The following is a 27849-nucleotide window of genomic DNA, read 5'->3' on the forward strand; positions in this document are numbered from 1 at the left end:
CGGTGGGAGAAGGTACAGATGCAGCTGGCAGGAGGTGGCAACGACCTGTACGAACCTGTTCTGGCAGTTACTGATTAAGCACAAACATTCTCGGAACTACGGTTAGAACAAGTAAATTACAGCGATAAGCAGATTGCAGCCCAAGGCTGTGAACACAAGGTCAATCATCAAAGTTCAGGAGGTTTGTCGAGCACATGGTAACATAATAAAGATAAACAGATGCCTAGCAGCTATGGTGTATGATTAAGTTTATGTACATTTTCTCAATGGGACCCCATCCCCAGAACTGCAGCTTAAAAGGAAGGAAGCAACGCACCCCCCTATACCGAGTCTTGAATGGCCTTATTCCTCAGGGCCGGCTCACTTACTGCGTCCTGGGGAGCTCAACACTGAGACACAGTAGTTTCCTTGCATGCACTACCGCTGGCAAGGAAACGTGCATTTGCTCCCGTCTGGCACGAGTATTTTTAAGTCCCCTGTCAAACGGGAGCAAACATGTAAGTCTGTCTTTGCTGGAAGAAGATTTTAAAATGCTCCCTCTCTCAGAGCAGACCTGAGTTCTGATTACCTGTCTGCATTCCCGCAGGCAGGAAATCAGAACAGATATTGCTTCTGTCAGGAGGGAGCAGGCAAAAAGAAGCTGTTCCTTCCTTGTGGGAGCAATGCTAGCTGCTGCACCATGTGGGGAGCCAGCTGTGGCCATTGGTGCCATGGGGCTACCCCACGGCCTCAAACGTGTTAGTGGGTGGCTGCCTCAAGTGGGCACCAAAGCACCCACCTATTATAAACAGAGGCCCGGTGGGAAGGTGGTCCCCAGGACCCAAGATAGCAGATTTTCCACACATCAAACCATAGAAAATAAGCAGTTAGAAATATAGCCATCTCAAGAAGCCCTGCACAGTTTTCTCATCAATTTCTATGGTTTTATTGTGTAAAATCTGACCCTAACTATAATGTGCCAGTAACCTTTATGTTTTTAGTACATTTCTAATTTCTTTTAAATTCTATTTCCTAATTATAACATCCCTGTAACCATTGTTTGTTTTGTGCTGTTCTATGGCTTTTTAATGCTATTTACTAACAATAACGTCTCTGTAACCTTTTTGTCAGTGAATAATAAGGTTTTTGTAACGTAAAGTAATATTTAATTACAGTATGTTAAATCAACCAATGCCGCACACATCACCCCGCATTCAGCCAACCCATGGGACCCCTCCCCAGGCCACTTTTGGCTCCGTGGACCCCATCCCATGTGGTCCAGCAACATATTTCAGGCTGAGGGGGCAAGCAGCCATCCTTCCCCAGGCTGATTTCTAGCCTAGGAACCCCTTTCCCTGGGGTCTGGCACCATGTTTAATGGGGAGGGGGCTACATGGCCCACCTCTCCGGGCTGGTTTCGTCCCCTGGTACCTCACCACCTGGGGCCCAGTGCATTTCATCTTTTAGGGGAGGGGGTACGTGGCCCACGTTACTGGGCAAATTTTGGCCCCAGAGACCACATTTCCCAGAGCCCGCCTTTATATTTACATAGAAGGGGGCACATGGCCCCTTCCCCAAACAAGTTTGGCCCCAGGAAACCCTGAGGCCCAGTTCTATTTAAATAGGTTGAGGAGGCAAACAACCCCCTCCCTATGCTGATATTGGCCCTGGGAACCCTGGGCCGCAGCCAATGTCCAAAGGAGGATGAAGGCTGCGCACCCCCCTTCTGGGCCAATTTCGGCCTTGGGGACTATCCCCCAGGGCCTTGCCAACAAAGGGCAGGTGCCCACTACACTGTGGTTGGGGACAGCAAGGGGAGCCCCTAAGTCTCAGCCAGCTCCCCATCTGTAGTGGGAGCCGAAACTGCTCCTGCTTGCAGGAAGCAGCTAAAAATCTGCTTTCTGCTGGCAGGAGCAATCTTTTCATCTGTTTCCCTGCCCAATTCAGAGCGGGCAGAGAAACAGATTAAAAGTCTGCTCCCAGTGGGCGGGAAAATATTACTGCTCCCATTTGCGGGGAGTAGACTTAAGACCTGATTTAGAGTCTAGCAAATGGGTTACTCCATCATAAACCACATCCACGTCCACCGCATTACAATTTCCATAGCATATAATGGAATCATAATACGGCAGACAGGATATTCTTCACGTTTGTGGCAGAGTAACCCCCTCTGCCAAACTCTAAATCAGGCCCTTAGTGTTTGCTCCCGCTTGGCCTGAATTTTGTAATTGCCCCTGCCAAACGAGAGCAAACACAGGATTCCCTGCCTGTGCAGGCACGGAAACCACTGTGTCCCTGGGATAGACATCCCGGGGCATAGCATGATCAGGGCCTGGGTGATGGGGTCCCCAGGGCCATTATTAGCTCAGGCAGGTGGGGCTGCGTGCCAACCTCCCCTTTGCAGGTCCCCAACCAAAATCAGCCCAAGAAGGGCAGCTGCATGTCCCATCCTCCTTTTTGAATATGGGGGATGGAGTCAAATTCATCCTTGGAGGGGGACCCCATGCACCTCCCACTTTTTTTTAAAAGGCCAGGCCCAGGGGTATGGGGTCCCATGGTGGCCAAATCGATTCAGAGTGGGGCCACTCAGGCCCCCTCCCCTAAATATATGTATATTGTTCTCCCCCCTGGGACCTAGCCCCCAGTGGGGTGGCTACAAAAACAAGTGGGGGAGACCGTGCTTGTCATTTTTTGTTTAAACTTCACAGTGGATTCCCAGATCCTCTGCAAATTTGCAGCAATTTGTTTTCAAAAATAATGTTTTTGCCCCCAGGCCAGGTCCCTCTGGGACTCGACCACCAGGCCTAGGGAGGCAGGACCCTACCCTGCCCCTTGAGAGTTTTTTTTTTCATTTTTCTTAGGACAAGTCCAGAGTCCCAAGATGGCTGCCACCATGACGTGGATGAAGCGGTAGCAGCCAATCAATGCACTGATGTTGGTACTTGGATCCCCGGACCCACCATGGTGGATCTGCGTCTCTAGACATATATAAATCTTTTTTCTTTAATAACTTGAAGTCTATTGAACAAATGTACACCAAATTACAAAAAGAGATCTTTCTGGACCAAAACCTAGCTTTCTGCCACATTTGGTGTAATTTTGCCTAGCGTTTCAGGCTGTAGTAGTGTCTAAAATCCCTTCGTGAAATTGAATGGAGAGAACGTGTTTTGGGACCCCCTCCCTTTTTCTCAGCCTGCACTTCATGAATCACACCTTAAACATTTCAAACAGCAGTGACCGGCACACTAGTTTTAAAACGTTTGTGAAGATTCGTCCAACTGCGCCAAAGTTATTAGCAAAACAAAAACACTTTTCCAATGGATACTAGGTCCTAAGTACCACCAGTAGGTAATACATATATTTATGTGTGTGTGTGTGTGTGTGTGTGTGTGTGTGTGTGTGTATATATATATATATATATATCTATATATATCAGTTAAAGGACCAAGTGAACCCTCTCATTCTCCCCCTGTACTCTATATTTCTGGCCCTAATGGCGCAGTGATGGGTTTAGGTGACCTCCTTCCAGCTGCAGGAGTATCAGCAATGCACTTCCACTGTCCATCTTGTGCAAGTGGCCAGGGGTATTTAAAGTGGATCCCACAGGCCTGTGTTACTCTGCTCACTTATATACAACATGCATGTATCCCACCATCTACTCATGCAAATATGTGCAACATACACTTGGGTTGTTACATGTAGAATTCAGATAAACGCATAGAGGCATAGAACATATAGAAGCAGAATTTTATACGAGTGGGTTTGTATACCGTCTTTCCATTGAGGAAGATGGTCTGGTCATAACTATGAATTCACAAAGCACTGTAGGCTCCAACTCCCACTCTATGCAGTGCAGGGTCTGTACATTGAGGGTATGTTAGGTGAAGGGACAGGTCCAGGACCCTGCTCATGTCAAGGGACTTAGGGACAGATGTACGAAAGGACTTTACCCATTCTGTGTCTATGGGAAAAAGCTTTCGTACATATGGCCCTTAGTCCTCTGCGTACACACGCTATAAGTTTGAGGCTAGGGAGCAGAATCCAATATCAGGATATCAGGTAAATGCATTCGGGCACTGAGGGCAGAGCACCTCAACTGTAGACCAGGCAGGGTGCATCCCGACTAAAATAGCTGGTAAATAACTCAAGCCTTGCAAGCTATACAGAATTACAAGTCAGACAAGATACATGCAGATGCAGGACATCAGAGGTCAATGCAGATTATCAGAAATCAGGGAATGACTGTAGGATCTAGGGGCATGGCCAAGGCAGGTTGGCAGAATGCAGATAATTGGGGTTCAATGCAGAAGCATGCCATCAGAGCTAGTCTCCCACGGAAACGCCAGAGATGCAGATCAGCCTGGCTCTGTAACAGGACAGGCAGAATGTCAGACAGAGGTAGCTGGTAAGTGTTCATATTACAGTCTGGAAATCGCGGCAGAAAAAAGAGTTCTGACCAGAGTTCAGAGGAGGGGGGTAGCTTGGTCGGTAAGAGTGGGGGAGGTGAGCTTGGGATTTCCCAACAGTCACGCTTGGGCTGCCTGGACACCCTCAGAAGGCTGAAATGGCAATACTGGGGATCCTCTAAGGAGCCCCGAGAGTGCATGGAATCTTACAACCAATGCTTGCAAAAGCCTTGGTGTATGATTCCGACATGTTTGATACCAAACATGCCTATGTTCAGAGTTACCATTATGTAGCTGGACATAGGTAGTGATCTATGTCCAGTACACGCAAAAAATGGTGTCCCCGCACTCCTGAAGTCTGGGAAAATTGGGCTGGAGTTCGTGGGGACACCTCTGCTAGTGCAGAGGTGCCCTCACACACAGGTACTTTGCGTCCTGCCCTCTGGGCTAGAAGGCCTGCCATAGGGGTAGCTATAAGTGACCTGGTGTAGTGAAAATGGCAGTGAAAAGGTGCTTGCACCTTTTAACGCAAGCTGCAATGGCAGTCCTGCAGAAGCCTTTAAATAGGCTCCCTATGGGTGGCAAAATATATACTGCAGCTCATAGGGAACCCCTGGTACCCCAGTGCCCTGGGTACTTAGGTACCCTATACTAGGGACCTATAAGGGGGCACCAATATGCCAATTGTGGGTGAAATATTTAGTTTTGGGAGAGAGAGCATAATCACTGGGGCCCTGGTTATCAGGATCCCAGTGAATAGTCAAGCACACATAAGGCAGAAAAAGAGGGTAAACATACCAAGAAACAGGGTACTTTCCTACACTCCCCTCCGATTCCAGAACTTTCCATCAATGAAATGTGAGGGAAAAGTGTTTTTTGCCAAATTTTGAGGTTTGCAAAGGATTCTGGGTAATAGAACCTGGTGAGAGACCAACAAGTCACCCCATCTTGGATTTCCCTAGTTATCTAGTTTTTAAAAAATGCACAGGTTTGCTAGGTTTCTCTAGGTGTCCGCCGGAGCTAGAGGCCAAAATCCACAGCTAGGCACTTTCCAAAAAACATGTCAGATTTCAATGTAAATATGTGATGTGTCCATGTTGCGTTTCCTGTCGCGGGCACTAGGCCTACCCACACAAGTGAGGTACCATTTAGATCGGGAGACTTGGGGGAACACAGAATAGAAGAGCAAGTGTTATTACCCCTTGACTTTCTCTATATTGTTTCCTTCCAAATGTAAGACAGTGCATAAAAAGAAGTGTATTAGAGAAATGCCCTGTAATTCACATGCTAGTATGGGGACCCCGAATTCAGAGATGTACAAATACCCACTGCTTCTCAACCCTTTATCTTGTGCCCATTTTGGAAATACAAAGGGTTTCCTTGATACCTATTTTTCACTCTTTATATTTCACCAAATGAATTGCTGTATACCCGGTATACAATGAAAACCCATTGCAAGGTGCAGCTCATTTATTGGCACTGGGTACCTAGGGTTCTTGATGAAACTACAAGCCCTATATATCCCTGCAACCAGAAAAGTCCAGCAGACGTAATGGTATATTACTTTCACAAATTCTGCCATACTTGGAAAAGTTATAGAAGAGCACATGGACAGATATGGCTCTTTTTTTCACCTCAATTTCAATATTTTTAAGGTTGAGCGCAAATCCCTCTGTCCCTGCTGCAATCCCTTTATGGGCTTGTAACCACGTCCACTGCACGCCCATGAGTTTGGTTGGTTTGCTTTCATTAGTGGAAGGCATCCATACGTCATGCCTTTTCTGGTGTTTAAGCCCTCCTTCAGCACACCAGCCAACTACTGAAAACTTACGAGGCTCCATGTTTCCTGTATGGTTTCTGGACTACTTTTTTCTATTTATTTCCTACGGAGCGCGATCTCGCTGGGCAGTAGTCGAGCGATTTGCATCACATCGACCCTGTTACATGGATAATTGCATTTTTGCCGATAATATGTTTGACTGCGAGCAAACTTCTATTTTACTTTTTATTTTCAATTTATGTGTCAAGAAATGTCCAGTTTGGAATTTACTATGCAAATAGCTCTTACTAGAGCAAACGCAAGACCCATTGCATTGCAAATGCTTGTTTCATTTCAGCTGTTACTTTCTTTAGGAAAACCTTGAAGGGGCTACACAAATGACCACTTGCTGAATTCATAATTTTGTATAATTTTCAGAAATGTTTAGCTGTCCAGGATCCAGCACTGGTTTCACACCCATTTCTGTCACTAACTGGAAGGAGGCTAAGAGCACAAAAAATAGTAAAAATGGGGTATGCCCCAGTAAAATGCCAAAATTGTGTTGAAAAATGTGGTTTTCTGTTTCAAGTCTGCCTGTTCCTGAAAGCTGGGAAGGTGGTGATTTTAGCACCGCAAACCCTTTGTTGTTGCATTTTCAGGGGAAAAAAACACGGGCCAGATGTATCAAAAAAACGAATTGCATTTCTTAAATAGGAAATTTTAAGAAATCGCTATTTAAGAAATGGAAAATGGTATGTATGAATTTTGCGATTTGGTAATAGCAATTTCTTAAAATTCACGAATGCTGTTACCGAATTGCAAATAGAGAATTCGACCCCATTCTCACCTTTAGGCCTATAGGCCCACACGTTCGAATGGTTTTGCATTTCCCAAATTGAGAATTCCAGTAAGGCCCCATCTGCTGCACCCCAAAAAAAAAATTACGGACATGTGAAGCACACACATGCCTTAGGGGCATGTGTGCTCTACATGTCAATTTTAAAAATGCATTTATAATGCATTTTTAAAATTTGCACATGGTTACCACCAAACTTTAATTTGTGGTAATTGCTTTTCCTAAATGCCCAATTTGCATTTAGGAAATGCTTGATACGTGTGCTTTGAACATTGCAAATAGGAATTCTCTATTTGCGATTTCCAATTCAGCGAATCGCAATTTGAGATTCTCTAAATGGAGTCAATTTTAAGGAATCGCTATTTTAGAGATTCCTTAAAATTGCACAGCGAATGCCTTTCATACATTGTGAAAGGCATTTTTGCATTTGCAAACGGACGAATTTTGAGATTCGCACCGTTTGCGAATGCAAAAAAGCTTGATACATGTGGCCCCACATGCTTTCTTCTGCAGCCCTTTTTTCCCATTTTTCTGAAAAATGTTGCTGAATTTTTGCTAATTTCTTGGGGCCAGATGTACCAAAGGATTTTTGCCATTCTGTGTCAATGGGAAAATGTGTTCGTACATATGGCCCTTGGTCTCCTCTAGGGGAACCCACAAACTCTGGGCACCACTAGAATCCCTAGGATGTAGGGAAAAAAGGACGAAAATTTGGCCTGGGTAGCTAAAGTGGACAAAAAGTTGTGAGGGCCCAAGCGCAAACTGCCCTAAATAGCCAAAAAAAAAAAGGGCTTGGCATCTGAGGGGGAAAAGGCTTGGCAGCGAAGGTGTTAAATGCAAATCCCACCCCGCCCCCAGGAATCCCCGCGAGCATCGAACTGGTAATTGCCAGCACTGGAGAAGGTTTTCGACACGGCAACAGTAAATGTGCATGTTAAGTCCCAGACTGCACGTCTATAAATAATTTTGCTTTGAAGAGACTTCGGTTTGGCTCCTTTTCACGTAATTAACCCGACCAGTACTCGGTGTACTAAAGGCCACAGATAGGAATGGCAAACAATCTGGGTGCATCATGTACCAGGCATGACTTAGACCACAAACAGGGCTGTTGTCTGAGGTCAATGGCCCCCTCCACCAGGGATGGACAGGCGCCGAGGGGCAGGGGTGGATGTGGGAGCCAACTCGGGACATGTCCTAGGGTTCAGCGAAGTGGGGGCGGTCCTAGACCAGACAGAAGGCGCTAGGGATGCAAACAGAAGTAGAGAAACAGAAGGGCAGAGAAAAGAGACGCTGAGGGGCGACTTAAGGCGCCAAGAGAAGGGTCCAGGCGCTGTGACGCGCAATGTTTCTGGTCAGTGAGCTACTTCTTGCCCTGGTGGTCTACGTCCTCGTTGCGCAGTTCCTCAAACAGCGATGGATGATCAGGCGGCTTCCCCCGGGCCCGACTCCCCTCCCCATCATTGGAAACCTGTGGTCGCTGAACTTTGAAGTGCACTATGAAACCCTCATTCAGGTATTTATTCATTATTTTTGCTGCACCCTTCAAGCTGTACAACCACCGCTTGAAAGCGCCAAGATGCCGAAAAGGCAGAAAATGTGAAAAATAACAAGACGGGACGGAATTGTTTAAAGGAGGTAGGCAGCACGGAACTTTAACTTTTGCAGTGATTAATTCGACATGGGGTGAGGAGGTGGACAGAGGGTATTCGGCAGCCTCCCTTTCAATGGTTGATTTGTGAATAAAAACGCTACAGTGCCCAAAGCTCTCCTCTGGACACGCGGCTGCTGCAATTAAATGTACGAGCACTGAATACTGAGGCAGCGTTTACCTGGAGCCAACCCCGGGCCTCTTTAGTCCATTTACAGCCACTCCCTGCTCCTCCAGCTCACTCTTGCAGCTTTCTCGTTTCTTCCTTGTGACGCATTTTCGTTTTTCTCTTCCCCCGTCTTTCCCATATTTGTATTTGGCTCACAGAAAATGACTGATGCAGAAAACTAAGGGGTATATTTTTTAAAAAGTGGCGTTGCACCCAGTGCTGCCCCACTTTCTTCATGCAGCCCTTAGCGCCCCCTACTGCCACCATGTGTGTGCCGTATTTAAAATACAGCACACCATGGCGCCATTTTTTTTGTTTGCGCTATTGATGTACTCTATGGAAGTATTGGCGCTACTCCTGCAGAGTACATAAAGCCCCGTTGTATTCAGTGGTATGCCCCCTTTTAACGCCTGCTCTGAGCAGGCATTAAAAGTGCTGCGAAAACTTCCTTTCACCATTTTTTGCCCCTTGTCCCCCCCCCCCCCTCTCAGGGGGAACGCCCCCTTTGCATACATTATGCCTGGCGCAGACATAATGTAGCGGAAAGGGTTACAAAGTGGCGCAATGCATGCATTGTGCCATTTTGTAAATATGGCGCAGGATTTTTGGCCTTCCAATGCCACATTGGCATAAAAAAACTGAGGCTAATGTGGCTTTAGAATGGTGCTAGGGGCTCTTTAAAATGCACCTAAGTGCCAGCCGTGCTAAATAAGTGCCGGTGCTCAGCACCGGAAACCACAGGCTCAAATTAAGCGCTGCTCACATCACAAAACCCAGAACCTGCCCTGAGCAGAGTGAGAAATCGAGGAAAGTTTGGTGAGTGGTAGCGGCATATGCAGTGGCGTAATGCAAAATGACGGAGCATCCATGCAGACTGAAAGGAGGGATCGATTAGTCGCCCATATCTGACAGATATTCGCTGGCCTAGGAATCGGGGCCGCTAAAGGATTAGTGGCACCATGAAGACCCCCATCACCAGCGCTGCAGGGGCTGCAATGGATCTGAGTTTCGCCCCTGGGCATAGAGGTCAAAGTGGCTGGGATCTGTGGGACACGAAGTTACTATACTTTTTTGTATTTAGCAAAAAGTTTTCCTACTTTTTGTTACAAATCCAGAATGGTTAACTCTGACAGTTAATTCTGACAGCTGGAATGCTACACCTGAAGTGGAATAAAGGGGGTCTCCTGTACTGTGAAGCTGAGGGAGGGGTAGGCAGCTAGATAAGAAACAATCCTTCCTGCCAGGGTGCCTGCTGCTTGAAAAAATGTAAAAGTGTGTAATTTATTTGTCAAGTGTAAATGCTGCTTGTAAGACGGAATCAGCTTCAATTGATGAAGTCAGTGGATCCTTTGTGATGACAAAATGCATTCCTTTCGAGAAGCATTGTAAGTTTAAAGTAATGACTTACATATTCACAGTAATTTCTGTCACAAGCTTGGACCTCGTAGCCCCAAAAATACATAAATCCTTATTCCCCACTGCACCAGCTGTGCCCGGTCATTTCAGTCACTGCTGTTAAATAAAAAGCTATCTGATGTCATCACATAAACCAATAGAAGTTTCAAAACATAAAATAGTGCATTTCCTACTGATTAGTTTAACTTACATTTATTTTTCATTTAATGTGTGCATTATTTTGTGTGCGGTTATCTGAAGGTGAAAGACCAATAAAATAGTTCACTTTTTTTTTTTAGCATGGTTTTAACTCCGCCCCCACATATCTGGCCCCGCCCCACTGCACTCAGGATCACAGTTTATATACTGTCTTTAATGCACTTTAACGGCTGCCTCAGGAAATGTCCTGTGCTTAGAAGTGACAAACCCTAAGGCTAATCAAGATTGGCAAAGCCAATCGGTCTCGCCTAGGACCTATTGGCTTTGGCAATGTTTTGTAGCCATGCTGTACAGCAGCATAACAGGGGTGTAGCTTGGTCAGTAAGACTGGTAGGTGGGGGACGGGGTGAGCTTCAGATTTTTCAACAATCAGGCTGGCAAATATTGTCAAAATATATTATACGATAAGCAGGGCACACAAGAGAGGCTAAATGAGAGTGGAAAGTGAGACAAACATGGATTGGTAGGGGAAGTAAGTGAGAGAAAACACAATATTTTGTACAATACCGAACATTTTTGAAGGCTTTTAACACAGTTTGGGAGATATTTTGTGTGCATTTTTGTCTGTTTTTTGTCTGTGTGTGTAAAAGTTCCTTGTGCAATCCAACACACCTCACTGTACCCGACTGAAAGAACCTGTACCCAACTATTTTCCAGAAAATACGTTTATTGGGGGGCGTAGCACCCCAAAACACCCCCCTGAAATTACACCCCTGAGTGTTGCTGCTTTGCAGTATGGCTATAACTAATTTTAAAAAGCACTATGACACATCAAGGGCTAATGTTTTTTTTAAGTGCTTCAGCACTGGGTTGGGGGGGTGGGGCGTTTTTGGTTTTGGTTTTGGTTATGGGGAGGGGGTGGGGGGTCGGGGGTTTTAGGTTTTAGGGTGGGGTTGAGGGGGTGGGGCGTTTTTGGTTTTGGGGAGTGGGTGGGGGGTCAGGGGGTTTTAGGTTTTAGGGTGGGGTTGGGGGGTGGGGCTTTTTTGTTTTTGGGGAGTGGGTGGGGGGGTCAGGGGGTTTTAGGTTTTGGGGTGGGGTTGGGGGGGTGGGGCGTTTTTGGTTTTGGGGAGTGGGGGGGTCAGGGGGTTTTAGGTTTCGGGGTGGGGTTGGGGGGGTGGGGCATTTTTGGTTTTGGGGAGGGGGTGGGGGGTCGGGGGTTTTAGGTTTTAGGGTGGGGTTGGGGGGGTGGGGCATTTTTGGTTTTGGGGAGCGGGTGGGGGTCGGGGGTTTTAGGTTTTAGGGTGGGGTTGGGGGGTGGGGTGTTTTTGGTTTTGGGGAGTGGGTGGGGGGGTTTTAGGTTTTGGGGTGGGGTTGGGGGGGTGGGGCGTTTTTGGTTTTGGGGAGTGGGTGGGGGGTCAGGGGGTTTTAGGTTTTAGGGTGGGGTTGGGGGGGTGGGCGTTTTTGGTTTTGGGGAGTGGGTGGGGGGTCAGGGGGTTTTAGGTTTTGGGGTGGGGTTGGGGGGGTGGGGCGTTTTTGGTTTTGGGGAGTGAGTGGGGGGTCAGGGGGTTTTAGGTTTTAGGGTGGGGTTGGGGGGGTGGGGCGTTTTTGGTTTTGGGGAGTGGGTGGGGGGTCAGGGGGTTTTAGGTTTTGGGGTGGGGGTAGGGGTGGGGTGAGGGATGTAGGGTGAATGGTGCCTATTGCTAATGATTTTATCAGGAATGCCTTTACAACGAAATATCGTTGTAAAGGCATTCGTGGTAAAATCATTAGTAGTAAAGACGAGGTCGGTGTTCCGACCTCGTTGTTAAGGTTAGTAGTAGTTTAAAATTCGGTGTTCCGTCATATAACCCACATGGCTACAAATCTTTGCCAAAGTTGGCGATGCCCATTTTGTACAGCATGAATAAAAGGCAACGGCAGGGCCAATAGTCTTAAAGGGAAGACCTGTGCTTTGCCAAAGCTTGTTAGGTCTCGGCACAACCCCACTGTGATCCTGAGCAAATCAGTTAAACGCCCCATCCATGAAGTTGAATAAAATAAGACATTTGGCAAAAAATCCTATCACATAAAGAAAGCAACTGCACACTTGTCCGTGTCTTAGTGAAACTAAATTTGGAAACAAATAACATCTGTTACAATAAAAACAGAGAACATCTGTTGTTGCAGTAAACATCATTTTCAAAGGAGAAAAGGGTGTGTAATGATGTAACTAGAAGAGTTGTCATATGAAGTGATGTCACAGGAAGTGATCTCAGAACCCTATCTTACTCTCACTCTAAACAGAATGCCTTGATTGCTTTCTGGTCATCTTCAGAAAAATTAGTAATATTCCTACTAATCTTAGTCTTAAGTGAAGTGTTTAGATACTACACACATTTACATTTAAAGTGTAGTACCTGCACTTAAAAACATATAATTTGCATAATATGTCATAATGATGGAACGTAATAATGGTATTAAAATATAACAGATTACGACTACAGAAGGCACTTTTTGAAACCGTGCATTCATGGCTATCAGCATTTACGTTTAACGCTCTTTAATTTGGTGTCGGGATTGGCGTATGTAGTCAGTTTGTGTGGTACATCATAACAATTACATGGGGCATGAGATTTGTGAGCATGTTAAATATGTCTGAAACGAGCTCGTCAGTGCATGAACACTTTACATACACAACAAATAAAATATATATAATCACATATAGAAACATGAAAGACATTTCAGATTTCCTTTTCACTTCCGCAACCCACATGTATGTTTTCTTGAAATAAAGGGGTAATTGGGCTTAAAATGACTCAAAGTGACACACTTTTAAAAACAAACTCATGCTACATTGTTGTTACTTTTAATAACAAAATGTGTTGTGTGTTTTTTTCAAGAGGAGTTATTTTGTTTCCAGCAGGTATTTTGTAATCAAAGACCATGACAAAACCTCCTCTCCTAACTTACTGGAGACACACTTTTAAAAACAAACTCATGCTACATTGTTGTTACTTTTAATAACAAAATGTGTTGTGCGTTTTTTTCAAGAGGAGTTATTTTGTTTCCAGCAGGTATTTTGTAATCGAAGACCATGACAAAACCTCCTCTCCTAACTTACTGGAGACATTTTCACCATGTTACACAAAGTAACAGCTACCGATGTGCAGTTCCCTGTAAATAAATTCAAAAAACGCCCCCAAATATGGACCCTTGTCACAGATAAAAAGCTATTGTAAGGAGCTGAAAACGCAGTGTGAGGCTACATGTCCAATGTATGTGATTCTGCAACTGCAAACTGAGCTTAATTATATATTGCGGGAAGAGACTCCCTCACAGCGGTGACGGAGATCCCTCCCACTAAAATAATGGTCCGCCCGCCCTATCTATTCCTTCATTTAGGCCACAGCAGAGGTTATTCCATCCCGTTGTGGACAAACTTCTGCATAGGTCTTGGGGAGTATGAGCCCTCGGAGAAATAGCTACAGGTCTAGCCGCCCTATTTAGTTTGTCGGACATGTGGCATTTTTTAACTGTCTTTGACCACCAGGCAAAACCTGGCAGTGCAGGACAGTAAAATTGTAATAATGGTCTAACCACCATGGGAGAAGTCCCCATTGGCAGAGGAGCATTACCTGTTTTCTTTATTAAAAGAAAATCCTGCTTCGGATTTTCTTTTTGTAAAGAAAAATGAATACTCTGTTCAACAAGGCTGTGTCCTGCTGATGCCTTCCCATATCACAGAGTAAAATGCATTGACAGGAACTGCTGTGACGGTGCATCCTGTCATTGCTTTTATAAATGATTGCCTCCTTGGCGGTCATGTGAAAATTAGGCTGGCGGTCCCTCCGTCATGGGGCAGCGTAATTTACTCTCTCCCCATAGCGGAACGGAGAGCCGTCTGGCTATATATAAACCTAAGACTGCACATTGTCCAAGGAGGCCCCCACAGTGACACCCCTACTCAGTTGACAGTAAAAGGAACACATTTCCTCTGCTCTCATGTTAAGGCTGTGACCATCCTTCTACAAACAGGGAGGGTCAACTCACGACCGCTCATGATGTTTTTGCAGATGCCTATTCTAAACCAGGCCTTTGGATAAAGCACTAAGAAAGTATCGAAACTGCTGGGATCCGATTTCTACATATTAATTAAAATGATTATATTTTTTGAGGGGTCTTAAGTCAATGGTATTAGTCTTCTGTTCTCATCTAGTTGTAAATGAATGGCTAATAACAACTGCAATCTGTAATTGCCTCATTTTGCGTCTGTTATTAACTTTTGTGCACTGATTATCCCACTCGACTACTGTGAGCGAGTCCCACCAAATGGTAAGTGGCAGGGCAGTCACACTCTGAGTAAGTGTTAGCGCTAAAAGCTACTCATATACATGTTATCATCTGAGCTGAAATAAGCCACAATATAAATCTTGCACTCGTTTGCTGCAGAGCAATGTTGGCGCCTGCGCTAGATGAAAGTAAAGTTTACGAAGCCCCTTGACATGTGCTATTGCCGTTTGATCGCTGGGTAGCCCGGGCAGTAACAATCCAGGAAAAAACATAGGGCCAGATTTACAAGAAAGTGGCGCATCAGTTGTGATGTACCACGTTTCTTGAGCCCCCCTCTACCTCCCTAACAACACCATGTATGCGCAGTATTTACAATCCGAAGCACCATTGCACACGTTAGGACAATAGCATCAGAGTTTATGACGCTATTGTGGTAATTAGCAGAATTAGTGCCATAAATTGGGACTTTAATCCTGCAAAGTCAAGGGAGGCTCGTTCAAAGTAATGGGTGCGTCACAGTGAATTTTTGTAAATTTCACTGCACCGTTTTTACGGGCCTCCCTGCATACATTATGTCTGGCGCAGGTGTATTGTGGCACAAGGGGTTACAATGTGGCGCAATGCAAGCACTGCGCCATTTTATAAATATGTCGCAGGAGAATGGCCTCCTTAACGCCATGTTGGCGTCCACAAATGATGCTAGTGTGGCGCTAAGAGGCGCCAGGGCCTTGTAAATCTGGCCCCTGGGGCTAATCTCTAGACTAGCACAGCAGGTGTGCAATTTGGATATAACTCCTAATTCGCTTTAGCGGCCCCCAGAAGTGGTACAAATACACTTTCTGCTCACTTAACAATAACTAAGAGTCTAAATAGGCGCCAAGGTTGAATCCTTGCATGTGGGTGCAGCACAATCATACAGCTGCTCCCCTAGAGCAATCTGATAGATGCTAGGGAACATCCAAGTTGCCAGGCTGGAGGTTTTGAGATTTTTACTTTAGGGCTGTACTTATTTGTGAAAATAATTCACAGACAAGCATTAGCGCTTTCTTTTTTACTGAAAGATTTTTAACTCTTATCTCCACAGCTGGCAAAGACACATGGGAATGTCTTCACTATATGGCTGGGTCTAACACCTGTGATTGTACTCAATGGGTGCCAGACGGTAAGAAATGCCCTCATCTCCCATTCTGAGGAATTATCTGGACGACCTTCAACTCCCCTCTCAATGGTATTTATGGGAGATAATGGTAAGATACTGAGCTCTACTTCTACATCAATTACGAAAGACTGGTTCACTCACTTTCACCTTTGATATCTTCACAGTCCTTTAAAAGGAATCTTCTTTTCAAGAGCTGTAGAAAGAGACCCTTAGGAGGGGGCACATATGATGGCCACAGGTTGTTTACCTTTTCCTCCACTTGCCTCCCAACGAACACCAGGTGAGACGAAGGCAGAGGGAGTCCACCTATACAGTAAAAAGCTTTGTGCCTAACTATTCTTCAGGTAAGATAAAGTCCAACACAAGACCTTACCAGACTAACTAACCTTCTTACCACCCTGAACCCCACACACTGCAACCTTCCAACTCCATCATCAGTCCCACGCATCTACCTCACACGCTTCATCTGTCACATTCTAAAGTCCCTGAAGCATCATCCCACACCCAGAAACGAAAGATGTGAGAGTAAAGGGGAGCCTGCCTTCCAGGTAGATCAGCAACCCTGATGACATATCTAAACAAGCATTTGCAATGCAATAGATCTCGCGTTTGCTCGAGGTAGAGCTATTAGCATTGTAAACTCCTAACCGGACTTTTCTTGCCACATAAATTGAAAAGTTAAAGTAAAACTGTTTCACGTAACTAATCGGACTTTTCTTGGCATATAAACTGAAAAGTAAAACAGTTTCACATAAGCCAGTCGACGGCCATCATCAGCGCAAAGCAGATACACAATGGGAAATAAAAGTTCGCTCGCAGTGAAACCTATCGGCAAAAGTGCAATTATCCATGCAACTGGCAAAAGTGCAATTACCTATGAAGCAGGATCCATGTCATGCAAAGTTCTAGACTACTGCCCAGCGATATCGCGCTGCGAAACAAAGTGAAAAAGTAGTCCAGAAAACATAGGGAAAACATAGGGCCTCCTATGTTTTCAGTAGTTGGTCAGCGTGTTTGAGGAGGGCTAAACACCGGAAAAGGTATGACCTATGCATGCCTTTCACTAATGAAAGCAAGCGGATTTTAAAAGGCAAGCCCAGAAACCAATTAAAGTGACTGACGTGACATGAGCGTGGTTAGAAGCCAAAAGAGAGATTACAACAGGGGACGGAGCACTTTGTGATCGCCCCTAGGAAGGGCACTCGGTGATGAAGGCTGGAGCCCCAAGATCCGTAGGTGACATCCTAGCATGAGATCAGATTGGTGATTGCTCTATCGTTGGCAAGCCATGAGCCAATGCCAGGATGGAAGGGTTGGAAGTGGAAGTGCACTGGCGCTCAGTACGGGTAGATGGCCAAACACAACTTCATATTCAGGGGAAAGGAAGGAACATGTATTTATTTCATTCTTGTATGTGCTTCCTGCCAATCACTCGCATAGTGTCACGGGTGGCACAGAAAGCTGCTGCCGTCTAGATTTGACAGTGTTACTCATATATAAGACTCATGGCCTCTGTCAGCTGATGATTTTGCAAAGGACACATAAAGGGAACCTAAAGTTCTGTAAAACTGGTCAAGGTGCTCTTCCACGAGAGGAATAAAGTCAGCCCGAGCCAGAGCAAAGTTCATCATTGAAGCTGCTCTCTCTTGTGGGCTTCACATTTCATTTAAAGATCACCATCAAGACCCTAAATAATTCACCTTTTACATTCCACCAAGAAGGCCAGTACATGTACAAGTCAGCAATGCATTCCAGATAATCCTCAGTCATTCTCTGGTGCAGTCACCGGTCAAGGACCAGGGGTGCCCAAGAGGTGGATACGACTAAAACTCACCAGAGCTTAACTACAAACATGGCTCAAGCAGCTTCATGCCAGTTGCACTCCTAGCAGTCAGGACTCCAGGGAAAGCACCTGTACAGTATCTCACAAAGGAGAGGTGAGGATCCATGGTCAGGCTGGGGGGGTTCAATACAGCTGGATGGTGAAATGCAAAGTGCTTATGTCTGTTTGGTCGGGCGAACACTGCCGGCCAAACAGACATGCGCATTTATTGTGCACATAAAACACCCCCCCCCCCAGCTCAGACCTTCCCCATCCCAGCTCCCAGGAAAAATAAAATGATAACAATACTTTGTTATTATCATTTTATTTTCCCTTCCTCTGCTGCTTGCAAACCAGGGGTGGGCAAACCACCCCTGTTTTTTTCCCCATATTCCTTTAGGTATGATACCACACTGATGACTTTTAAATATTGACTTGCATTATCACCCGCAAGACACCATCTTGCACAGTATAGTCAAGGTAAGTAGATGTGGAGTTAGGATAATAATAAACCAACATCCAACTAAGTGTGTTTAAATTGACAACATTGTGCAAGTTTATATCTTGGCATCTATACTGTCCCAGCTCCACACTTTTAGCATGGTATAGAAATATGGGGTTTAAAATGTTGTGTATTAACCAAAATATCAACAAGGGACGTATGCATAAATAAGAAGATAGAAGTCAGAGGTACAAATATAAGAAACATCAAGGATATCAAGGTGATGGACAGAAAGTAAGAGACCTTTCAAGGGCAGAAGTGAGGCATCCTATGCACAAAGCAAGAGAGGGGTGCACAGAAAATGCAGAGATTCACACGTGGGAGGTACTAGAGGCACAGAGTAAACAGACAGAGAAAGGCCATGACCAAAAAAGTTAGAGAAACAAAAAGAGGGTGAGAGAGGCCCAATTCAGATGAATACATCAGCAACACAAAGTGAAAGATGCCAAAGAGGGCAAGAGAGAAAGTGTCTGGCAAAGAGAAACTGGGGTAAAGAAAGAGAAGAGAGATACACTGATATGTGTGTGGAGTAGAGGAAGTGCCATATGTCTATGATAGATGGAAACTGACTGCAAACTGCTCACTCTGATACAGACCCTCCCACACACACATACATACACAAGCTCGTTCAGCAAGACCAAAATCCCTTTACACACAGAAACATAACACCCACCAACAAATCACTCTACTTGGATAACTGTATACGTGTACATACCTACACAAGAGCCTAAGGGCCTGATTTAGAGTTTGGCGGATGGGGTTACTCCATCACAAACATGACGGATATCCCGTCTGCCGTATTACGATCCTATTATATCCTAGGGGAATCTTAATATGGCGGACGGGATATCTACTATGTTTGTGAATTGAGTAAGCCGCCTGCCAAACTCTAAATCAGGCCCTATATTTTTCTGAGTCACTGGAAGACGGATGGTTTTTGCCTATAAATGAACTATTTATTTGATTACCACATGGCCCTGGCTGTGCACTGGTCCTTTGCCAAATGAGGCATCAGTGGGCGATGAAAGAGCCCTGCTACAGCACCACTGGCTAATTTGTACACTGGAATTTGTTGTCACTTTAAATATTTGCACTGTTTTAGTAGAAACAGAAATCATTTATGGTGATATTAATCTAGAACAGTGAAATTAATTTGAAATTCAAAAACAAACGCCCAAGCCCAGCTTGATGCTCTTTGCTGCAGGGATTGTGTTTTCCAATGGCCAAACCTGGAAGCAGCAGAGGCGCTTTGGGATGATGGCCATGAGAAACCTGGGACTTGGGAAAAAGAGCCTTGAAGTCAAGATCAAGGAGGTGTCCCAGCAACTTTTGGAACTCTTCCGTTCAGAGAATGGTAAGTAATAACTGTGTAAATTGCCTATAGGGGAGTTCATTTATATACTCGCATTTTTTAATAAACATCTTTATTTACTTTTATTGTTATAACCACTTAATAACAGGTCACGTCTACACCTTTCGGCATGTAATCATTGCATTATACCAGACAGGGTTTTAATAAAACATTCTCTTAACACATTGTATCTCCCAAGGAATTTCACGTTGAGCTATCAGTTCCATACTTGAAAGATTGTTCATGGCCATCAAATGTCACAGGACCCCTTTCCATTTACCCCAGTCTTTATTGTGTTTGGCTTGACATCCTCTCATTTCATAGACTAGCTTTTCCTGTTGAGCACACCAGTCCACCCCTCACCTCCACCGAGCAAGTGTGGGTACTGTCTCCGATCTCCAACTGGCAGCTATGTCCCGCTTAGCCACCAGGCATGGTAGTCCCAAGAAGGCACGATCCGCCCTGCTGTTACCCACTCCCTCCAGGGCACCCAAAAGGATTGGAAGCAGGGCCATCTCTATCTCAACTCCCAACACTCCAGACATTTTGGTAGTCACTGCCCGTCAGTAGGCCTCTGTACGTGGGCAGGCCCACACCATGTGATAAAAGTCCGCATTAACCTGTAAATCTGTAAACAACGGGGGCAGGCAGAATGAAGCTGGAGACCCGCCTTCTGCATTTTATAGGGGATGAGGTAGGCAGCATGTAGGTAGTATGTATGTACTAAACGGAGGCAGGAGGCCATGGCCAGGCTTCTCAGGGCCATCAAGGCATACCGCCAGTCCTCCTCTTCCATATGTCCCAACCAGCCTTCCCAGTTCTCTCTGAGACTCATGTGTGGCTTCATCGTGTTCGTGACCAGAGTTTGATATATTTGGGAGACCCCGCCCTTGCCCAAACCACCCATCAGAACCTTTGCCTCTGTTGGGCTAAACTCATAAAGGGCCGTGCCAGCCTCGATATGGGCGCTCAGTGCATGTCGGAGCTGTAGTTATTTGTGAAAGTGGGTCTTAGAGAGTGAGTAACGTTGTTGCATTTCCTGAAAGGAGAGCACATTAGAACCCACCCAGACATCTCCCAGGAGCGAAATACCTATTGTATCCCAGTTGTGGAACCCCCCCGGAGCGGAGACTTCACAAAGCCACGTCCCCCACCACAATGGGGTCTGTCAGGTGAGACGCGCCCACCACCCTGTTTTTCTCTGTCTCGCCCTCCACCCCATAAGTACCATCTTTGTCACTTCAGGAGTTTCTCTAGGTAGGGGGTCACCATACAGCAGTCCAATGAGCTTTGGGAGGCCCATTATCAGGAGTTTGAGCTGGTATGCTGGGTCTGACCACCCACCCCCCAACCAGTCATTAAGTACCAGCAGTTGCCCAACTAAATAGTAAAGGTACAGGTTGGACATTCCGAGTCCCTCTTTATGAACTCCACATTGGCATTTGTGTAATGCAAGTCGTGGGCGGGTGTTCTACCACATAAATTGCCACGCCACCAAGTCCATTTCCTTAAACCACGCCTTGGAGAGCTGGTAGGGAAAGTTCTGAAGAAGGTAAAGGAAGCGTGGCATTATCATAATCTTGTATAGAGTAATTCTCCCCTGGACATTAAGGGGTAGGGTCTGCCGCCTCCTAAGGTCTTCCTTAACTTTCTGGGTAAGCGGCGAGATGTTAAGAGACCATGCCAGCTCAGGCAATAGGACAACAGTGATACCCAGATACCGGAAGCTTTTTTGTCGGATTTGTATATTATCTTGCCAGTTGTAGCAATTCCTCAAGGGGTTCAAAGGGACCAGTACAGACTTGTCAGGGTTAAGCACTAGGCCCGAGGCCTCAGAGAACAATTTCATTAGTTGCAGGCACCGGGGCCCGCTACTGGCCAGGTTAGTCAAGTAAAGTTGTCAACGTACCAGGCAATATGGTCCTCTCGTCCCGTGGGCCACGTCCATCCATTGAGCAATGGATTGCATTGAGCAATCTTATGATGTTTGCCAGCGGTTCAATTGCTAGGGCAAAAAGGAGTGGGGATAGCGGGCATCACAGGCGGATTCCCTCTACGGATGGGGAAGGGGTCTGAAATCACTCCATTCACCTGTGCCCGGGCAGTCGGGTTGGAATAGAGGAGTTGCACCATCCTTCATTATCTAGGGCCAATCCCTGCTTTTGTAAGCACTTGAAAGAGATATGACCAATCAACTGTATCAAAGGTGTTTTTGAAATCTATAAGTAGTAGTGCCAAATGTGAGGGTAGAGAGTGGCGGTAGGCCAACGGTGTGTGGAGCCACCGGAGGCAGTGTCGAGTGCTTCTGGTTGGCATGAACCCACATTGATCTGGGTGGACTAGGGAGGGTATCACCCTCTTCAGTCTGGTAGCGAGTATGGGGGAGAGGATTTTTATTTCAGTATGGGGTAGTAGTCAGGGTGGGTGGGACTTCGGAATTACTACAATAGCGGCCTGGTCGAGGTCTTAGGGGAAGTTTCCGGCCCACTCGCCGGGGCCAGCGTCGAGATAGCCTCATTGATTTCCTCTAATGTTATAGGGTTCATCTAAGTCCTATTTTTCCATGGTAGAAATGCAGGGGAGGGACATGTCGCGCAGCAGCAGCGTCTCTCGCTCTGATTGGGGTCGCGGGTGCTCTGCATATAGCCCAGTGTAATAGGCAGCGAAGCTCCGGGCAATAGATTGGGCTGTCGTACAGGAGTTGCACGAATCATCTATGATTTCAGGGATAATTCTACCGGGCAGCTGAGGCACGCCACATGTGTTTCGCAGATTCAAGAGTGAGATCACAGATTTCTTCCCTAAGTAGCCCCAGTTGCCTGGTGGTGGCGGCATGGTTAGCAGGGGAAATTGGCATTTCCAGATGTAGTACTTGGGCCTTAAGGCTCAAGGCTCGTCACCCGCTGGATCTTCACCCGTTCTCGCACCCTGAGGAGATGTCTAGCATATCCTCGGATGGTGGCCTTGCAGTCAACCCACACCGTGCCTGATGAATACACGGAGCCAACATTGTGTGTGAAGTAGTAGTTGAGCTCCTTTCTCAGGGCTTGGACATTGTCGTCAACCTGGAGGTACCAAGCATTTAACCGCCACAAGGGGCGCTGGGTCCTGTTGGGATCGTCCATCTGCACCAGAAATGGTGCATGGTCACAGATCACGTACGGGAGTATCTGCGCACCTGTAACTCGGCAAACATCTAATGCTGGCATGAAAAGGAGGTCTATTCTCACGTGTGTGTGATGTGCCACTGATGTGGGTGCGTACTGCCTCATTCTGGGGTGCCAAAACCGCCACACGTCACAGAGGCCCAGACCATCAGCCCAGTGGCATAGTTGTTTGGCTCGGGCGCTCCAATTCACCAATGGCGCACCAGTGGTATCAGCATCTGGGCACTTGACCGCATTAAAGTCACCTCCCAAGATGGTCAATCCCGGGGGAAGTTAAGCCAGAATCTCATGGAGGGTCACCAGGTACCATTCCAGTGTACCAGGGGTGACGTACACACTTAGGAAATTATTCGGCTGGCTGTTCAGTGTTCCTTCCAGAGCGACATATCGACCTTGCGGGTCTAGTTTAATCGTGGAGGTCACTATGGGCACCAAGCGATGAAGCTGTATTGCCAACCCCCTGGAGCCTCTGGTAAAGCCTGCATGGTAGGCCCTGTCGTATCCGCCTCGCAATAACATAGGGCATCGAGTTCCCAGCAGGTGTGTTTCCTGGAGAATTAATATAGAGGGGGCAAAGCGAGAAATAGCGCCCTGCGCCCGCAGTTCTAGCGAAGGCGCCAGCCATTAGTTTCTGAAAACGGCTGTCTGGCCTTATTTCAGTGCACCTCCCGGGCCCTAGCCGTGCCTCTGTTTTCCATGAGCTGAGAGGAGTTCATAGCCTGGGCCAACTGCGGGGGGGTCGCTTTAGCTGGTCCGCTCCTCCGGCCTTTCACTCCCACCAGGCCCGCCCGCCGATCCAGCCACCACGCGGACGGTCGCATCCGTGCGAACGAGGTGCTCCGCTGCACCCCCTAGCCAGGGCTCCTTCGGCAAGCCCGATTGTTCAGCAGGGTGTTCCTTCATTCCTCCAGGCCATTTAGCTACCGCAGCTCCCTTACCGTGTCCCAGAAGGGGGAGTGATCACAGCAGATGGAGTTTTGGGCACAGGATATCAGAGCTTCTAATGGCGGATGACGGAGTGCTCCGGAGTACTCTGAGTGCGACCGCCATCTTGACACCCGAAGCCACGCCTCCCACCTTTACTTTTTTAACTTCATCAGCAAATTGCTAAATACATGAATTAAGATATTACTTGAACATTAGGTGAAAAATGGCATTTAGGAGCCATGTATAACATCCTCCTTTTGTCACGGTTTCAGGTGGGTCTGATCAGGACTTTGGTTGGGACACCCCTTGAGGTCACCGAATATCCTAAAGAGGTAGTACACTGGGGCAGAGGAGCAGCTAAAGGCATACACGGAAAGGACAGCTATGGATAGGCACAGGAACCAGGAAAGTAAAAGCAGAGCAACCCTTGTGTGAACAAACAGGAAACGGATTACCAGTGGACAAACACGCTGGGGTTGTACACAGAGTAAGGCGCAGAACCTCCCACAGTGACAGGGAATCTCAATGCCTCTGTGCAGTTTGCTCTTACAGATAGTCACCCTGCCAGCCCCATAGAAAGGAGGCAGCAAAAGTGATTCTGTCTCTGGACCCTAGAGCACAAACAAGGATAGTACTTACATACACAGGACACGCTCTTGTGGGTCCAGCTCGAAACACAGTGGCGATTCCTGAGAAAACAGCAATAGCACACTGTCACTGTTAGGCACGAAATACAACGTATAACACTGGACAAGGATGGGGGCTGGAATTGCCTCCTGGAAACCAGGAGCCAACCCCAGTACACAGGAGGACACGTATACACTGGTGAAGACTGATAGAACACTTACCAGACACAAAGAACCAAGAAGAAACAGAAACAGAAGGGAACAAACAAAGAGGCAGAGGCAAGAACTAGGAACAGGCTCAGGCTGAAGCAAAGGCGGGACTAGGACTTGAAAACAGGGCGCAAACTTCTGTCTGGGACAGACAGAGACAGGACTGGGAAACTGAGAACAGGCTCTGGCTGGAACAGGCAAGGACAGGACTGGAATACATACAGGGAGTAGGAAATGAGCAGTAAACAGGACTGGGAAACAGAAAGAAGGTTCAGGCTGAAACAAGGCAGGAGCAGGGCAGAGAAACAGGGAACAGGGAAGAAACAAACAGGTACAAGGCTAAGAAGTAGGGAGCAGACTCTGGCTGGAACAATCAGGAGCAGGGCAGAGAAACAGGAAACAGGATCAGGCTGGAACAGAACAGGAACAAAACTGGAACACCATCCGACAAGGGGTCTGTAACACAAAGGAATTGAAGTCCGATGCACGACGGGGAGCTTGAGGAAATGGCTGCTTATAAGCAGTTCCAAGCTGGGCTGCACAGGAGAGGTTTCAGGTGTGTGTGGTTTCGGACACTTTCAAGTCCTGGAGGAGAGGATCCAGTGAAAAGGAGCAACTGGACTTCTCCCATTGAAAACAATGGGAAACAGAATCCGGGTTTTCCTAACTACCAAGCTGTGCATTATGGGATTTGCAGTCCCAGGAAGCAAATGTAGTACTACACAAGTGTACCATGGAGAAAAGAGAAACAAACAGGAGTCAGCAAGGGACTCTAGATAAGCGTTTAAGGTGATTCCCAGGCATCTGACAGTCCCCTTACATCGCCCCATGGAAATGGGACGACCGAGTCGTAACACCTTTAGCACACTGCTCTTCACATAAACACTGGTACGGATAATTAGATATATTTCTTATGATCTCATTCCGAGGACAAACCTACAAATTTAGGGACAGTGATAAACCTCAACAAAAACTAACTTTCAATTGGCAGTACTTACTATAAAGTTAATTCTGTGTGCTTACTAAAGTCCTCTGCGACTTTTTTTTTTTAATGTGCCAAATGTACAAAGTTTTGCAATGGATATTATTGAACTTTGCAATAGGCTGGAACATCATGAGTCTATGGCCCTGATTACGAGCTGCTGATTAAATTCCGACCCATGCATAACCCCAATTTATGCATGGGTCAGAATTGCCAGTTTGGTATATTTGACGCATCCAGTAATTATTGGATTCATTAAATATCTAAATGTTCATTAAATTTCGACAGGTCAAACTTGCCGAAATGTATTAGGTGAAAAGCATCTGAGATATTTTCCGTACCATGCAGATTTTGGTGCTTAACACACCAAACAGTGCCTGCTAGTAACATTTGAAAGTGGGAGGGTGTAAAAAGCAAATACAACACAAAGCTGGGGGTGCTGATTGCACTGATCAGCACTGGTAGGCTCAATGCAAGGAGGCAGGGAGAGACTAGTCTGTCCGGGGAGTGCTGAGCTACAAGGCCACAGGGGACACGGGTATCCTGTGTAGCCAGAAGCACGCAGGGTTCCGGCCACCCCCTGCAGCCAGGATAATCACAAAAAGAGTCTCCACAACAGCTGCTTGTGCCTTACTAAACCAGATACACAGCCAAAAGTGTAAGTAAGGGGTGTTGCTTGTGTGAGTAAGTTAGTGGGTGAATGTGAGAGTGAGACGTTGGTTGGCTGGCAGAATGAGCTGGTAACTAAGGCCCATATTTATTCTTTTTTAGCGCTGCATTTGCGTCAGTTTTTTAACGCAAAAGCGGAGCAAACTTATAAAATCCCATTATATTTTGTAAGTTTGCGCCACTTTTGCGTCAAAAAATGATGCAAATGTGGTGCTAAAAAAGTATAAATAGGGGCCTAAGTGCACAGTAACTGGATGAATGTGTGAATGAATGCAATTGATGAATGTGAGGGTGAGTGCATCGATGTTGGTTGAATCCATGATGGATGGCTGAATCAGTGGGTGAGTACATGCATGTCTGAGTGAGTGAGTGCAGGGCTCGAGACAAACAGGTTGTTCCAGTTGTACAAGATACAGCATCAGGAAGCAATAATAACGGTGTAATAAAAATGCTAAGAATTACACTCAATCTGCCCGATGCTGTTCCACGATTGTCCACAAAATATGTAAAAAAAATTACCGTCATTATTACAGTTTACCACACTAGAGATGGGACCATCAGGGTAAGCCTGGCCACCATTTATTCTAATATATGAGTATTTTTATACATCAGGTCCTCAGCACAAAAGACCTAAGCACAAAACCTGTATGACATGGAGCATCTTAGACCCAATGAAATGGCACAGGGGTCACAAGGATGATACATAAGGCACAGATTCACATATTTTGGCGGTCATTATGAACATGGCGGGAAAGACCGCCGACCGCTGTGGTGGCGGTGAACAGAATCCCGCCAGCGGCGGCGAATGGAAACCCGCCATATAATGAACAAAAAAACCAACCCCTCCAAACATTCCCACACCACCACTCCCTGCCAGGACCCTGTCGACGGGAATCCCGGCCCACCCCACCCGCCACATCCCGCCCTACAAATAATGATGCACAAATCACCTCAGCGGACAGTGGAGGCCGGACGACCATTGGCGGCTGCTACCGCCACGGGTGGCAAGTGGGCTCAACAGCAACCAGTGCACACGTTGGCTAAGCTTAGCACCCACACACCTGACACACATCCAGGACACCATAAAACACCCCCAGACACACCCCACAATCCCTTGCAAGGAAACCAGGACCAGAAGACGGAGAGCACCAGAGCCAGACAGAGAACGCCAGCAGACAGGACATACATGGCGACCCACACAGGAGCACCCAAACACCGTCCCCAGTCCCGACGCCATCCACCACCCTCACCATGCCCCCCCCCCCAAAATCCACGCTTCACCGAAAGGGAGCTAAGGACCATGGTGGATGAGATCCTAAATATGGAACCACAAATATTCGGCTCCGGGGTGCAGCACACACCCATCGCCCGGAAAATGGAGCTGTGGCAGGCCATTGTCAACAGGGTGAATGCAGTGGGACACCATCCACGCACCAGGGACGACATCCGCAAGAGATGGAACGACCTGCGGGGGAAGGTCTGAGCCATGGCATCCAGGCACCACATCGCAGTGCAGAAGACTGGGGAAGGACCGCCACCCACACCACCCGACTACGCTGACTGGGAGGAGAAGGTACTCTCCATCCTGCACCCAGAGGGACTCACTGGAGGAATGGACTCGGGTAAGTTGTCTACATTTACCTCATATACGCCATACCTGTAATGCATGCACCACCCCACCCCACCCACACCCACCTAGACCCACACCACTCCCAGCCATTACCCACCACATCCACCACCCTGCATCACCCACAACGCACTACCAGGCCCACATCACTCCCGCTGTGCACTGCC

At 46.7% G+C, this 27849-nt stretch overlaps 1 protein-coding gene across 1 annotated transcript in view; it reads left to right on the top strand.

The window, feature by feature from the left end:
• Positions 1-8246: 8246 nt before the first annotated feature.
• Positions 8247-27849, top strand: part of LOC138265310 (cytochrome P450 2J2-like) — a 124013-nt gene continuing 104410 nt past the window's right edge. Inside the window, exons 1-3 of the mRNA XM_069212919.1 lie at positions 8247-8513; positions 15725-15887; positions 19328-19477. Coding sequence (XP_069069020.1) covers positions 8343-8513; positions 15725-15887; positions 19328-19477 — 484 coding nt within the window. The 5' untranslated portion in view covers positions 8247-8342. The remainder of the gene's footprint in view (positions 8514-15724; positions 15888-19327; positions 19478-27849) is intronic.

Source organism: Pleurodeles waltl, chromosome 11 (assembly GCF_031143425.1).
Source record: "Pleurodeles waltl isolate 20211129_DDA chromosome 11, aPleWal1.hap1.20221129, whole genome shotgun sequence".
Classification (NCBI taxonomy): domain Eukaryota; kingdom Metazoa; phylum Chordata; class Amphibia; order Caudata; family Salamandridae; genus Pleurodeles; species Pleurodeles waltl.